Source organism: Periplaneta americana, chromosome 1, assembly GCF_040183065.1.
Source record: "Periplaneta americana isolate PAMFEO1 chromosome 1, P.americana_PAMFEO1_priV1, whole genome shotgun sequence".
Taxonomy (NCBI): domain Eukaryota; kingdom Metazoa; phylum Arthropoda; class Insecta; order Blattodea; family Blattidae; genus Periplaneta; species Periplaneta americana.
Window position 1 is genome coordinate 92,265,667 of NC_091117.1, and position 16,455 is coordinate 92,282,121.

A 16,455-nucleotide genomic window follows, 5' to 3' on the forward strand; every position below is an offset into this window, starting at 1 on the left:
GAATAAGGCAAGAAACACCAGACTAAGAATCAAACTCTTCTCTTTTAGATATGGTATTCTCAAGAGCTACGTTTATGTCATAGAAGATTGTAAGTAATTCTAAGATCTGAATTACATTACCATCCAACAATACCTCACAATATTATAAGAATATTGTCGAGAAAGTGTGTTGACTATAATTACGTACAATATTTTACACATTTCGGAACTTCACACTTTTTGCTAGGAATGTCACATTCATGCAGTTTAGGAAAAAGGATTGTTTCGTACGTATGCATTTTTTTTTTTAGGATATTGGAAGGAAAATCTAACTATGTATTAAAAATTATGTTACTTTTATTGAAACCTGAGGTTTACAAACAACATAAAATCACAAAACACAGTGTAGTAATGCTAATTGTCAGTCTTGATTTATTAGCTATGGGAAGCTGTAGTCTGCTGAAGACTAGTTCTGAATTCGTTGGCAGTTTCTTGAACCCTGTCCAGTGCAGTGCGTGCAACTTCTTGTAGGTTTGTGCTGGCACTCTCTGCGTGTGGTGAGATTGCTTGCACAAGCTGAAAGGGAATTGTGCTAATTAGATAAATCTTCATAACAATAGTCTGCAACTGCAAGTTCTTAAGAAACGGGAAATGTAGGTTAGTTTTGTTTTAACGAGCGGTCAAGAGTAGGCCTAAGCTAACAAATTTGTCTTACATCTACTGTATATTTTTTTAATAAAAATGTCAAGGATACGTATGAAAATCTGTTTACCCCGAGAAAAAGATACTTTATGTATTTTATAATATATTATTGAGGTTCGGATGAAGTAGCTGTATTAGAATAGACATCCTTGGTTCATGCTTTTTGTTTACAAACATTAACTAGTTGTCGCGTATCCCCCAGCCGACAGTAGCGGCAGGCCCTCGACTTGCTTCAGATCAAGTAAACACTACCTCCTTCCACTAGCTAAAACTCCACCTGCTAGGGAGAGCGCTCCCTAGCTAAAACATCAGTGAATGGACAGTGCAGCCGACAGGAACTGAAAATACGTTGTCACTACTGTCGGCTGGGGGACACGCGACAACTATAGTTTCATACTAATACAGAGACTTTCGACCCTTTTTTCCACTATAAGAATCATCTTGCCAAAGTTCTATTGGTCTGCAGAAATTATTTCATTTTCATAAATTTTTATAAGTTTAAAATGGGCCTTGTGAACAATTCAACTTTTTCAGACTTTTTATAACGGTTGACCAAAGACATTTTGAATTAATGAATACATTTGTAATTTTATCAATTCTTTGCATTCACAAAGAGCCTTGTACATAGACTAATATTTTAAAGGTTATATAACTCTCTTATAAATTAAATGGTGTTTATAGTGTTATAATAACCCCATTTCTGGGGAAGTTCCGCGATTTCATGAAGTTAGACTGCGCGAGCAAAGCTAGTACGGTGCTCTTATGTGCAGATTATATAAATTATAATTTATACAATACTTTCATTATATAAATGACGATGAAATATGCCATCATATTCAACATAGGTTCATATTCCATAATTAATTTTGTATGGAGGGGCAGCGGAACTTTTCATCGACATAAGACAAATACTCATCGCTCAATTTGAAGAAACACCTTATAACAAAAAGGCAAGTAGAATCTATATAGGGAAAACAGATTAAATTGGGATCTCGTTAATGAGAACTAATTTGAAGGACAAGTCCAAATTAATGAAAGTCCGGATTAACGGAAATAACCTGGAAGAACAGTAGCAAGTGCATTAAAACTCAGTTTATAGCTATAAAACAGTATCACATATTTAAGGTCAAGGACCTAATTATTATAATCCAAGAACGAACTGAATAGAAACTGGCTGTGGTGGTGTAGGTGATAATTGCGATGGATGGAACAACAAGAAACATTTAAGAATGAATGAACTATGTGAACAGTATACCTTATTTTATTTCATGGAGTGCAGTTTCATAGAAAAGACTTTGCCGACAGACCTTCTACTGCCCCCTACTAATTGGTTGTCATAAATAAATGTCTTCCTTACTGTGACGGAAATCTTGTCTTCTCCTGTCAGTAACCAATCACAACCTTCGTTCAGAAGAATTGACAGGCTCCCGTCAAATCCACGTGGAGGCAGAGTTGTCGCATCTTTTCCGAATTCCAAGAATCCCGTCAGTTTCATTGCATAATTTCGAAGGTCACCAGGATTGTGGCAAATGTGCAATGTTGGGACGAGGGGACAGGATGGAATTGTCAGACTTGTTTGTGTAGGAAGTCATAAATCTGTAAGTGGATGTTCAAAGGAGCCACCGAACTGCACTCCTTGAAATAAAATAAGGTATACGATTGTTGACTTTCAGCCACTTTTTAAAACTCTCATTCCCCATTTTTTTTGCGGAACTTTTTTTTATGTCCGGACTAAGCTGAGTCCGGATTATCGGGGTACAGATTTTGTAATTTGTGTATTTTACGGAGCTTTATCAACTGCGAAGTTTATCCAGCGAAATGAGTCCAGGGTCCAGTGCAGTGGCGAAAAGTTACCCAGCATTTGTTCTTAATGGGTTGAGGGGAAAACATCGGAAAAATCTTCAACTAGGTAACTTGTCTCAATAGGATTTGAACCCACTTTTTTCAAGATCAGACCTGCTAAACGTTATTGACAGCAATGGACTTGGGGTACAGATTAACGTGGTTTCCTGTATTATATATTTTAACAGTAATTGGTTAAGTGTAACAACAGAGCCCTAGATACTTACAAAATAGTTGATAATAGTCCACATATTTTGTTTAATTCCACAATTCTTTAGGGAGTTGCCTGCATAAAGACGGGCTATTTATTATATATTTATTATTTTTTTAAATGCTGAGTAGGATATGTGATGTAAGTCTTTTCAATTAATTATTGATATTGAAGTTGTCTTGTTTTTAATTATTCATTATCAAAGACTGAATAAGTGCGATTCATAAATTAAACGGTGATCATATTTTTAATGGTATCAATTGTGAAGGTTGTGCATATACGTCATCTCAACTCCCACTTACAGTACATTTAAATTTCACGAAGCGAAATTCAGATTACATTGCAATAACACAGAAGGTTAATAAAATTTTGTCTAACCAAAAATATGGATTACCCAACAAATTTAATTTATACAGATTTTAAAGTATTAACTACTGAAGAAATTTATAAATATAGTTTACTAACTTACTACCACAGAAATCAAATAAAATAAAAATCTAATCGACATGAATATCGTACTCGAAGACAAAAGTCTACTATCCCATTAATTGAGCCTAAGTGACATACAAGTGCAGCTCTTAAATATGGTGCTAGTTTCGGCCCAAGACTTTATAATAAAATTACAAACCATTTTACAAATTTGAAATATTTAAAAATTGAAGCTTTTAAAAAAGAAATTTATAAAATTATTCATGATATATAATATTAACAAATGTGTGTATTTTTTTTACCTTTTATTTCTATCGACTACATTAACGTTTTTATTCAATATCACTGACTTGTGTCTGATTGTCAATTTATATTAAATGTATATTTCTCTCTCTTTTTCTCCTTCTTCTTCTTTTTTTTTTTGCTCTTGTGTGTTATTTATTGGTTTGAATTAAGTTATTTACTGTATTTAGTAAATTGTTTTTGTAAATTTTATGTCAACCTATATTATTGGCTAAGACTACACCGTACACGAGCCTGGCTCTTACGGTAGTGGCTAGAAATATTTTTGTTTATAATTTTAATTTGTACTCACTAGCCAGCTAGCTAGTTAAATAAATAAATAAATTTAAAAAACTGTTTCGCATTACAGTCAGTATTATTTAAGACTATGAATATTTAGGTCTACCACTGTTATTTTTTATTTTATTAAGTTTGAAATTCACTATCCGATATACTGATATTAACTTATATTTAAGTTTACAGCAGTTACATTTCTCAACATTATTTCAAATTGTTACAACTTTAAGTCATGCATTTTATAAATCTGTTTTTTTTTTCTGTACCCTTAGTTTACTGACAAAATTTGTAGTTATGATATGCCAATCAACGTTGTAATTGTTTATTATATATTTGACTTAACATTTTGATTATTACTCACCTTTTGAGCTTCTGCGAAGAAAGACTGAAGACCGGTGCTGAAAGAAGTCTGCAGTTCCTGCGCTGTTCTGGACACTTCAGAATTCTGAGACTGAAGAGTAGCGGCAGTTTCGTTCCATTTGTTGGCAATGGATTGCAATATTCCGCTCAGATCATCTTGATGGGAACTCGCCTGTAAGGAATTAAGAATGTTAACAATCTATACATCTCAGTTTTAATGCACGAGACATACGGCACTGAAAAAAAAATTGGATGAGCCATGTTGTTTTAATGGACTTAGGTACGTGAATACGTACAATGGGTCCTAGCGAACATAAGCTTACCCGGTGTTTGTCAGCCGAGCAGCGGCAGCTCTTCCCAGCTTACGACGCTGCCTTCACCCGCGAACTTAACATCGCTTCGCCAGATTAAAACTTATGTACTATGTAATATTACATAATTATAGGTTAGTCTTTGCAGACAGTATTTATAAGTGATTGTAAAATTAATATGGTATGAATTATTCCCGTAGTGTACTATTTATGCTAGATAGGTTAATCCGAACTACGCTAACCCGAAAATCTGGTTAATCTGAACAAAATTATTTTAAGAAAAAAACCAAATTTATTGTAATAGTACAAAATAGCGAAAAGAAAAAAAATGTATAAAGTCACTCAATTTCTTTTACTTTAAAAATTATGAAAATAACACATTCAAGAGTACTTATAACAGTTAGTGTTTTCTGTACATAATTTACACATCTGTCATGCTCATAAAATCAGCAATTTTCTATTGTAATGAAGTGAACCTGTTTTATTGTGGTTCTAAAAATAGCAACAGGGTACTCCCACCACCATCTCTCAGCGATCGTGAATAGCATGGATTGTATTACAGGAAACAGTTCGGATAATCCGAATAGATCTTGGTCCCAATTAGTTCGGATTAACGAGACTCTACTGTATATGTATACATAATATGATTTTTTTTAAAACTCTATCAAACTGTAACCCTAATATATGTTGTGGATAAATAGGGTTTCTTTTTTTCTGGAGATTCAACAACAACAATAACAATAACAATAACAATAACAATAATAATAATAATAATAATAATAATAATAATAATACAAAATTTCATACGCTTTAAAAATTAAGCATCCATAACTAACCATTTCTGTCGATTAGACTGTTCCCACGAGTTTGTCTCTCCTTACGTGCATGGCTGATTCTCCAATGTTAGTTTAGTTAATCACTCCTGACTGGTGTTTATTTTATCCTCCAAACATGAGTATTGCGGTGTGTTGTGTTTTGCATTGGTTACATATTCAGTGCGTAAACGTGTACATATTTTGAAAACGTACTATTGAAAAAGAAATCTTATGGCAGAACAAAGGAGATCGTTAGACGTAAATCTTTTGTTGCAAGTAATTATAAAAACAGTACTAAATCTAGTAAATAGGTTTAATGATAAAAGTTCTGTGAATACTGTCATGTGTATGAAGTATTACACAAGATGGGGAAATATTTCAGCAGCTATTAATGTCATTAATGTAACGTTGTATGCAAGTTTTAATGCGGCGAAGCCCGTGATTTCGCGGATGCAAGCAGCGGCGCTAGCTGGGGTGGGGACTTGCTGCTGGTCGGTCGATAGACAGACCGTGGACTTTCGCTGGGACTCGCTGCTTATCTTGTGCCATTTAAGGTTCTTAAAAATTGTTTCTTACTCTTTTCTGCTCATTCCTACGACTAATTTCATGTCCATTCTCAGCTTACTAATTAGTAATTATTAATCAATATTCGACGAAGGAAGTGCGAGCTGGAATTTTTATGATAATTCAAATTGGATGAAAGTGTTAACCTCGACAGAGAACCGAACGAAAATTACGCATTCGGAAAGGTTACGCGATCGTGGTAGATACAATTTAGAAAACAGAAAAAAACTATAGGCTAAGTAATTACTTCTTAAAAATCGTATTTTTTTTTTTGGCGACGAATAATTCGCGGAGCGTTTAATCGAGGATTGGGGTAATGAGAGGTTCTACTGCAGTTGAGTTAGTTTTATTTTTGAACTCTGTAAGAATACCGTTGTGATACGACAAATTGGATGGGATTTGAGAGTAAGCAATTTCATCCCATGTTGAAAGTTCTATTTCTTAACAGACGACCTAAGAGAAAATTTTCACTCTTAACATTCATACAGTTGCACGACTATAAACATTTTTTAGAATACTAAATAAGAAGCTTTTGTCCCTGATACAAGAAACATAGGCCACCGGCGTGGCTCAGTCGGTTAAGGCTCTTGCCTGCCAGTCTGAAGTTGCGCTCGGGCGCGGGTTCGATCCTCGCTTGGGCTGATTACCTGGTTGGGTTTTTCCGAGGTTTTCCCCAACCGTAAGGTGAATGTCAGGTAATCTATGGCGAATTCTCCGCCTCATCTCGCCAAAAACCATCTCGCTATCACCAATTTCATCGACGCTAAATAATCTCGTAGTTGATACAGCGTCGTTAAATAACTAAAAAAAAAAAAAAAAAAAAAAAAAAGAAACATAGCCGCGGCTTGAAATTTGTGTGTACAAATACATACATGTAAAAAGTAGGCCCTATCAACTTGACTAGTGTTATTTATTTGTAACGAGGTATTAACTTCTAGTTACATATACGATATAGGCCTATCTTTCATCTGCCCTTCAGGAGAATATTCAATAATTATAAAAAGAAAGTTGCTTTTTGGGTTTATCATTAACATTTATATTTTGAAATCAGTGATGTTTGAATTTAAATATTCAATAAATCAACTTTAAGTAACAATCTTTTTTTACGTTATGGGCAGAATGTGACGGTAAATATGACAATATTTTGCAGTTAGCCGTGAAGTGTAATCTCAGTTCCGCGATGATTTTTGATGACAAAAATTCCTTCAATGTGACGATAAGCAACTAACATTTTTAAAAGTGCTCATATTCAAAACTATTGGCGTTCGTAACAACGTTGTAGCATTGTATTTTACAGATTCTCTGCCATTGCAGTATACCCAATGTTCATATTTTACTGCATGAACTTACGAATTTGTTTTCTCATGCAAGACTAATCCTAGAGAAAAATAACAGTTTTTCTGAACAAGATCATGATCTTTTGAAGTAATGTAACACGGTTGGAAGATTGAAGCTGTGTTTAATTGGATAGCGTCCAGTTTCTTACAACATTTTAAAAATTACACGAAATGGTACATTGGAAAACTTCTCATTTTTATTTCATGAATTTCTTTTCAATTAATCGTTAGAGAATTTTAACATGACAAAATAACATATCTATTAGCACTACATCTGGGCAGTTATATTGGGTGGAGATGATATTACTGTGCAAATTGAAGAGAGAAATAGAATACATCAAAATAAATGATAAACCTATTATGCATTTTGTAATTAAGAGCTTGGTTAATTAGAAAATTAGGCTGAATGTCTGCGTAGATCGGCAACAGCTCATCGACTGCTCACGTGCAATACATGCAGTCTGTCTGAATAGCAGCATTCCGTCCCATAGTCAGTGCAGTAGGGTTGCCAGACTTCCTAATGGTAGGAAGTTAATGATATTTGTTAATCTTTATTTAATTTGCAAGAAAACTGTCCATTTTATTAAAAAACTGCAAAATAATCATTCCTTATCAGTTTCTCGAATGATAAGAACCACAAGATCATGCCCATCGTATTCAATTATGCATCTGGTTGTATGAAAATTGTACTCTTTTACTGCTGTATTACGTTTACAGATGAGTCACAATTCACACGGGATGGCATTAATGACTTACATGAATGGGCAGCTATTAACCCTAAAGCCACGGAGAAAACTAATTTTCAACATAGATTTAGTCTAAATGTATAGTGTGGTGTTCTGTATGATCAGCTGAGAGGACGATTCATTTACCCAGAAAATTAAATGGTGACGTGTACCTACACTTTCTACGAAACGAATTGCACCAATTACAAGACAATGTTCTTCTTGCAATGATACTTCGCATATACTTCCAACTTGATGGGGCGCATGCTTATTTCACTCTCGCCGTGAGAAATCTTCTCAACTACTATTTCCCACACCATTGGATTGGTCGCGGAGGTCCTCATCTCTGGCCAGCCATGTCACCAGATTTGATACCCCTTGATTATATTTTACTGTGTCGAATGATATCGTTTACTTACCTCGTTATGAAGTTGTCCAACTAACTGGCCCATTTTGCTGGCGAGTTGGAGGGTCTGGTTGTGCAAATTTTGGGCTACACTTTCGGCAGAGGGAAGGTTATCAAGTCCCAACTCGTGTGTCACATTGTTCACTGCTTCTTGAGCCCTGGTGGCCGCTTCCTGCAGCTGATTGGCGATGGATCCAGATTCCGTCGATCTTTTCACGGTGCCAGCCTCGAGCACCTATCGCATACAGATACAGTATGATGTAAAATATGGTCTAGAAACAATTTTATTGTCTTTCATGAAATTGATTTACATTATAGTTCATGCGTATATGATTTATATAAAAATTAAGAAAATGCAATAAAAGCACAAAACTAGATAGAAGAAGATCAAGACAAATTAGTACAGAGCATTACTCCAAAAATCGAATGGGGCATATCGTATTCTTGCAGATTAAGTAGTCTTAATCACGTTTCGCTCTAAGTGTTGTCTAATTCCATTAATAGAATCTACTGAGTTTTCTTAAATCGTTTTCATTTTCATCATGTTAGAAAGTAGCTATTATTAATAGACGTTACATAAACAGAGGTGGCATGTAATTGCCCGCGCATTGTTGTAGGAACCGGAAAACAGAAGAAAACACTACTTAATGAAGATGAAGAACACGCATGCACTGAAGACTTAATAGGAAGGCAAATCATTTCCCAAATTACCATTTGCCATTGTGAATCACAGTTGATTAAAAAACTTAGCACCATAATGAGTAGGGTTTGGCAGAGTACTGTGACATGCATCTTCTTTTGAGTCACATCGCAGTAGACAGGCAATAGCGTTTATTATTACAAATTTTGTCATGTATTTGGAAGTGCTCTGTTTGGCACAAATTTAATACATAATTTCGTAGCGTTTTTATTAGTCATTACAACACTGCGTTGTTAGGAGATTGTTTATCGTTTGTTTGTCATTTGTTATTTGGAGCGTTATGCTTTTAACACTGCCTGCTGGATCGCATCTTATAGCTGGGTAACTGCCTGCTCATTCCTCTTTCTCAGCGTTGAGTTTCCAGATTCGACACGAGCGCAGCTGTGTTAAGTGTGCAGAATGAATTGAAATATTTTTAATTTGAATCTTAGAAGTAATTATAGTATATGTAAATGATTGTTTATTAATTATAAGATTTTTTCTTTTAAAATATTTTGGAAGTAAGAAATACTCGAGTTAAAATACGTTCCATTTAATGTTGTTTTCTAAACAAGATTTTTTGTGGGAGATATTAAATTTGGTTTCCTAAAATTAACAATATTAATTATAATATATTTACAATGGTATAAGTTTTTCCTGTTAAGATCTTAATTAAGCTAATTTCTTGTCATTTTAAGTGTAACTTATCTGTCATCCATGGTATTACAGCAACAAGAAGTGGAAAAGACAGAATATAATATCTCAAAAAACACATTGAATTATAATTTAATATTTCCAAAAATATGGGGTAAATTTATTATGTGTTTGTAGTATTTTAAATAACCCTGTAATTCCATTCAAAAACACAAATCCCTGTAAAATCGAAAACGACAATTTTACTGAAAACCAGTGGATACCAACCAACTTCTTATGTACCGATAGATGCAAAACGAGAAATCGGAATATGCAAAACGATTTTCCAATTCTCTTTGGCTTCTTAGACTGGACTTCCTTGCTGATATATTTTTCGAACACTTAAAATACTTTGAACAGTAGTTTGCAAGGCCAAAATGTTGACACAATAACTGCCAGAGATACAATCGAGTGATTTATAAGGAAGCTTATTTGTTGGTCGACATCACTTGACAAGGAGAAATTTTATTCATTCCAGTGTATTAAAGGACTCATGGAAAATTTGTGATAGGCTACAACAAATACTGAGTTTGTTTTTACGTACATACTGTACAGTAAGTTAGAACAGTTTGAAATAATAGTTATATATATATATATATATATATATATATATATATATAGTCGACCTGGTTGGCAAGTTGGTATAGCGCTGGCCTTCTATGCCCAAGGTTGCGGGTTCGATCCCGGGCCAGGTTGATGACATTTAAGTGTGCTTAAATGCGACAGGCTCATGTCAGTAGATTTACTGGCATGTAAAAGAACTCCTGCGGGACAAAATTCCGGCACATCCGGCGACGCTGATATAACCTCTGCAGTTGCGAGCGTCATTAAATAAAACATAACCTTAACTTTATATATATATATATATATATATATATATATATTCCGGAAGAAACTCAAAACAAAATAAATACAACGGTCACAGATGAATACTGAATTTTTTATACAATTGCATTCAACTAGTTGAAATTCTGTATTAAGAAAAGACTAATTGAAATAGGTACCAACTAATGGAATATTCAAACTATAGGGCAAAGTTGCCTAATGCCGTGATACCCCTAATCCCGTGTTACTTTTTTTTAAAACTGAATGTCAGTCAAAGCTTTGTCGTTCTATCACAGTGCCAGACATCTTTCTCGAAAGAGTGCATCTTTCGCCTACTTTTGAGACATCAATGAACTTCCTAGCAAGATAACCAATCCTGTGACATTCAGTGAAAGCAAACGTATCACGGAATTAGGCAACTTTACCCTACTTTTTTTCGCAGAGCTTTGACCAGTTTTGGATCAAAAGAATGTAAGAATATCTCGAGATTAAAATAAGTTTTTGAATTTTTTATAGCATTTGCAAACTCGTATTCATGCAAATTAAGTTTCTCACCATAATTGTCATCGTAATAGAAGCGGAAAGTCCTTAAAATTGAAAACGCTACAGTGTGTGCGTGTGTGTGTGTGTGTGTGTGTGTGTGTGTGTGTGTGTCGAATATAGAGTTTGAGAAACTGTCGTCACAAAACAGGCATACTTATCGCATTAATTATTTTTTACACAGCTACTTTTTATTTTTATGTTCAAGATTGTTTATGTTTCCAAGTACAAAATAAATGTGCTATTAATAAGGCGTTTGTTTTATTTTGTAAACCATGTCGCGACACAACCCTCCCCCCAGGGGGTCGCGACCCACACTTTGGGAACCACTGCTCTATAACAATATGAAGTTTACAAACATACAAAAGAAAAAAAAACACATCCTGAACACTCAATTCGATTTCAAAACACACACCCTTTTCGACACAATCATGATCACACTCCAACACAACAGGAAACCAGAAGATAGCGCTGGACCTTCACTAGGCTCCTGACAATGAAGAATATCACTTCGAAACTAGTCAGCCAGATATAACACAGTAAAGAAGTTATAAAGTTAATCAGAGATTACATTTTAATTATTTCACCGAATAAAATTTACAAACACGTTTTTACTTGTAGACGATCAGGCCATCTTCTACAGCTCTGCGGAATTACAAATACATTTTACGAAATAACGCATTTTTAGGGCCTAAGCATATCTACGAAGAAAGATAAAGTGATTAGCTTTTACTTAAAAGGCACCATAAGAAATAAAACGATCGTAAATGATTGTTTAGAACAAGTGAGTAGACTAATTTGAAATATTTGGGGTACAAGCTGTCAATCGGCACAACTAGCGATCTTACAGTTATACGTTACACACATTTTAACATACAATAACTGTGAAAGAAACTGTATTAAAGAAGACAGAAACTACGGCAGTTTCGATGCTATTTTAAGATTAAGAAACTTGAAAATTTACCGAAGAACAAAACGCATAGACGTGTCAAACATGAAACTATTTAGATGGATTACAGTTAAACTTTGGCTTTGTCGTAAACGTAATGAATAAACAAGGAAAGAATAAAACGGTTAATTTTGTAAATAGAATAAGAAATATTGAAAATAAGTGGTTGGCACGTACAGTCTCAGAAAAAAGTTTTGTCACACAGATACTTTTTAAGTCCCAGAAAGTAGGCGCTGCGCATGTTCAGAGGACGAGCGACGTGATTCACAAAAGGACTAGTGGAGATAATAAAATTAATTTTGTTTCGTTGTACGTCTGACCATGCGCACTGCATCCTTTCTGGGAATTATAAAAGTATCTGTGCGACAAAACGTTTTTCTAAGACTGAAAATTATTAATTTCAAAATATATAGCTATTGATCAACGTGTAAACTATCTGTAGATTATCACAGAGATAAACTACTAGGTACTTCCCATAACGTGAGGAATACATATAATTTACAGATTTATTTTAGTCTAGAATTCTTATACGTATTTGCTATATTAATCCATTTTGGAGTACAAACCTGAAATACATCACGATGGACTCTTCTTCGTAGGTAGTCAATGAACTTCGCATGCATGTCTATTAGTAATCAAGAATAGTATCAACACCACCACATTGACGTATAATAGTCTGTTTTGATATCAAGAAATTACTTTATAGGCCTATATGTTGATTATCTCCTCAAAACGTTTTACTGCAGTGATTTTAAGCTCAACGAATTTCAAGGAGTGAAATACACAATATTATGAAAACTTTTACTGCAAATTGATATATGAGCTATTATAAGAACAATGATTAAAATTTTTACAAAGGCTTTTACTGCAATTAACACTGCGTGAGAAATATGCTAATCGCAAAGGCGGCAGTGAACGTGATATAAATATCGTCTCAAATTTCTCATTATTGGTGGGTTAATAAAATGGAATATGGGTAATTCTACATTAGAAGTAAACCAAAGGAGGCACCATTTTTTATCAGTTGCTTATCGATACTACGAATAGTATGATAGAACAGTGGTATTTACTCTTTTATGCTAGCGTATCTCTAAAATATATTTTTTTTTACCTTCGTTCCCCCAAACTGCATTGCAATTATGTAATAAATAACAAAAGAATATAATTGATGTTGTATAGAAAATAAATTATTATTATTATTATTATTATTATTATTATTATTATTATTTACAGTATAGTAGTTATTGATGTAATAATAATAATAATAATAATAATAATAATAATAATAATAATAATAATAATAATAATGAATGATGTAAAAATTATTGAAGCAAAGAAAATCACCAGTTGATATTATACAAGAAAATATATCATCATCATCATCATCATCATCATAAGAAGCATGAAATCCAAGGCCCGTTACGGTCTCAATGACTCATTCTCGATCCATTTTTTTTTTTGACGGCCTAAAGATCTCTTCCCTTGGAGACGGTATTGAAGCATGGCTTTTGAAAACCCTTCTGGGCTAGCAACCCATTAGGCATCCATTTTATATTTTCAAGTCTCATACAAAGAAAACATGTAAACTTAAATAGTTACAGCATCAACATATATAATAAAATAAATGTCAACATTTTTACATACGTATTCAGTGGAATGTGTAGCCCTGGCGGTACGCGTATCATAGATTGAATACCACTGGTATAAGACACCCAGCGCGTGGTTTTATTTTCCGGCATTCAATACTTTCCACACAATAACCTGTTGTACGTAAAACTGAATGAATGTATCGGCCCCATATTGTCCACATCAAACATTACGAGCGAACGGATCACCATTTAAATGTAAAACGATGCTTACTAAATTACGTCGAAATACGATCACCTTCGACAGTAATCTCTATCTTCACTGGTTTAGAAAAATGATTTCTTGCTGGTGCGGTCTAGGCCTCCAAACATCCACTGCAGATAAATCTGCAGCTGGGTCTCTCGAGCAAAATTAAATACTTCAATTACATGTCTCACCAGCAGTTTCATTATGGCTGCGATACATCCATTCATTACTATATACAACAGATGAATAGTTTTGGGTTATTCTGTGAAAGTATCGAGTGTCAGAAAGTAAAACCGCATTCTATTCGTAGTACCTATCTGTTAAAGAAAAAATAGTGACTTCTTTGGTCTAGTTCTTCTAGACAATTACAAAATTAAAAAAAAAAGAATGAAATATTATATATCTGATATATAAGAGTAGAAGATAATATGAGATTAATAAGAGCCATTGTACTTAAAATAAGTGTTCATGAAATAAATTCACACAATTGTCTTTATAACGGAGATGTTATGTAATTGCGGCAGACAGAACATCAACGTTAATAACTCACGAAATAAAACATCATGTCTTAATTAAAGCTTTGATTGATTTGAAAGAAGGGAGTATAGCAGCACATTTTAATTTGAATTCATAGCGGTACTATTTATAAAATAGGCATTAATTGATACTGCAATTGAACCAATTATGTGAAACGTTTGTGCTTTGCTATAAATGAGACTATTTTATTTTAAAAATACTGATGTTCACGTTTCATATCAAATATAGGTTTTTAATGTACACGAATAAAAATATGAACAAAGCATTACAACGCTTTAATTGTTTTCGGTGTTTGTTCATTTTCGTTTTAAATGATTAAAATTTTATTTTCCATACGGAAAAGCTTCCAAAAATGTTTAGTAATCTTACAGGCTTTATTTATGGGGACAATTCAGCACATTTGAACTATGTTAAGGCGTTGCGCTACTGAAAATAATCTAATTTTGACAAACATTATCTTTTTTTTTTTTCGCGCTATAAAAATTAACGGTTTCATGTGGAGTATTTTCGTGAAAATTTTATCTTAATATTTTGATTATAAGTAGGTATACTTTTATATAACGTGGTAGAATTTGTGTTAATGCTTGAGTTCTGCATAACTTTATAAATTCAATTATTTCAAAGAAATTTTCTACGTTTGCAACTACAAATATTAATTTTATTTCTCAGTGGTTAAAGCTAGAGTGATGAAACTTGGCATACTTATTCATTAATATCTCTGTTTTGAAATGAAGCATTGGATCGGCTGTATTCAACATCGTTTGATTGCTAAAGAATTATACATGAAGCAGTATTTTTTATTAATATTTGAACATTGAAGAAATTGTACTTTTTAACAAATGAATAAGTTAGAGTAGGGTATTACTAATGCTCCATGGCACAATATGCAGTGTTACTTTTAAGAAAGAGATAAGATTTAAAAAGTAAGATTTTTTTTTTTTTTTTTTTTTTTTTTTTTTAGAAATAGGATTTTCACTAAGAAAATTAAAGAAAAAAGAAAACAAAATAAGTTTAATTATTTTCTTTAAAGTGTTTGAGAAGAGATTGAAATTTACAATGTGTGATTATGTTACTGATATGCATATTTAGTAAAAATTTCAACTCTCTAGCTAAAAATTGTAGGTTTTAGAAATTTCAGTAGTGTATAGCCTTAAATAAAAACTAAATGCAATCTGATATGGCCATAACGTGATTTTTGTACTTGAAAACAATTTCTTACTAAAAGCGTTTTTGTATTCAAGATTTATTTTGTTAGCTGTGATAAGCGACAGATGTAAATTTCACTAATTCGAAATGTACTTACACACTTTATAAAATAATAATGCATTAAATCCACAACTAATTTTGTAGTAACAGGAGGCGACTGAAAGAGAATTTCGGAAAGTAACTGACCTGTGCGAAGCAGAGAACAGCTGCGATAGCTGCCAGAAGAGTTCTGCTGACTGCCATTTTGGTATTATGATGTTTCCCTGCTGCCGTTGCAATGGACACTGAACTACGAGGGCTGTCTCCCCTTATTTATATGAAGCTTCCATTAACACAGCCAGAGCGCCTACCCGGGTGCCGGCCACCTTTGGACTCAAGACCCTGACTGCAGCATTGGTGTGTGACCCCACCTTGGCTCAGTGTTGAGACGGAGAGGAGGCTCGGGGTCACGGTAGAGCTACCCAGACGATAAAATCTTATCTTTTGTTTCTCGAAGACTAGACAATTCCCTAACTCTTTCGTAAGATATTACACATCCGGGATTAAGTAAACATTATCTAAATATTTCGCTGAATTTACTGATAATTTAGTGAAAAGCAATGCATTCTTCCATGGCAACAAAATCCAAAATCATTTTCAGTGTTATGTCGATACATATGCAAGATTCCTTCATCGAAAGCTCTAACATATATTCTTACCGAATAATACCGGTACGTTTTTTTTGTAGGATATTAAGAAGTCATACACGCTGGCAGCTGTGTACGTAGCGGCTAGTGGGACATACTTAACTTAACATCAAAGCCATGTGGTCCCAAGTTCGAAATCCCCGCAGGACCCCGTAGGGCCAAACTGTAGTAGGGCCTTCTTAGCCCAGGCCTGCAGAACCTGCAAGTAGAGTAAATATGACGTAAGCCTCACTCCACTTCTATTGGG

General features: G+C 33.9%; 1 protein-coding gene across 1 annotated transcript; it reads right to left on the reverse strand.

The window, feature by feature from the left end:
• Window positions 1-318: 318 nt before the first annotated feature.
• On the reverse strand, window positions 319-16,407 carry LOC138698292 (uncharacterized). The gene is made up of 4 exons (XM_069824092.1): window positions 15,709-16,407; window positions 8,274-8,495; window positions 4,104-4,274; window positions 319-555 (listed from the first exon to the last, which is right to left on the reverse strand). Exons 1-4 carry the CDS (start codon window positions 15,763-15,765, stop codon window positions 415-417), a joined length of 591 nt encoding a protein of 196 aa, XP_069680193.1. The 5' UTR covers window positions 15,766-16,407; the 3' UTR covers window positions 319-414.
• Between the last annotated feature and the right edge of the window lie 48 nt (window positions 16,408-16,455).

Excerpts from the sequence above, each read along its gene's own strand:
- LOC138698292 (XM_069824092.1), bottom strand. The coding sequence starts at position 15,765 with ATGGCAGTCAGCAGAACTCTTCTGGCAGCTATCGCAGCTGTTCTCTGC. Across the intron at positions 8,496-15,708 it reads CTGTTCTCTGCTTCGCACAG|GTGCTCGAGGCTGGCACCGT; the intron begins GTCAGTTACTTT and ends TGTATGCGATAG. Across the intron at positions 4,275-8,273 it reads TTGGACAACTTCATAACGAG|GCGAGTTCCCATCAAGATGA; the intron begins GTAAGTAAACGA and ends AATTCCTTACAG.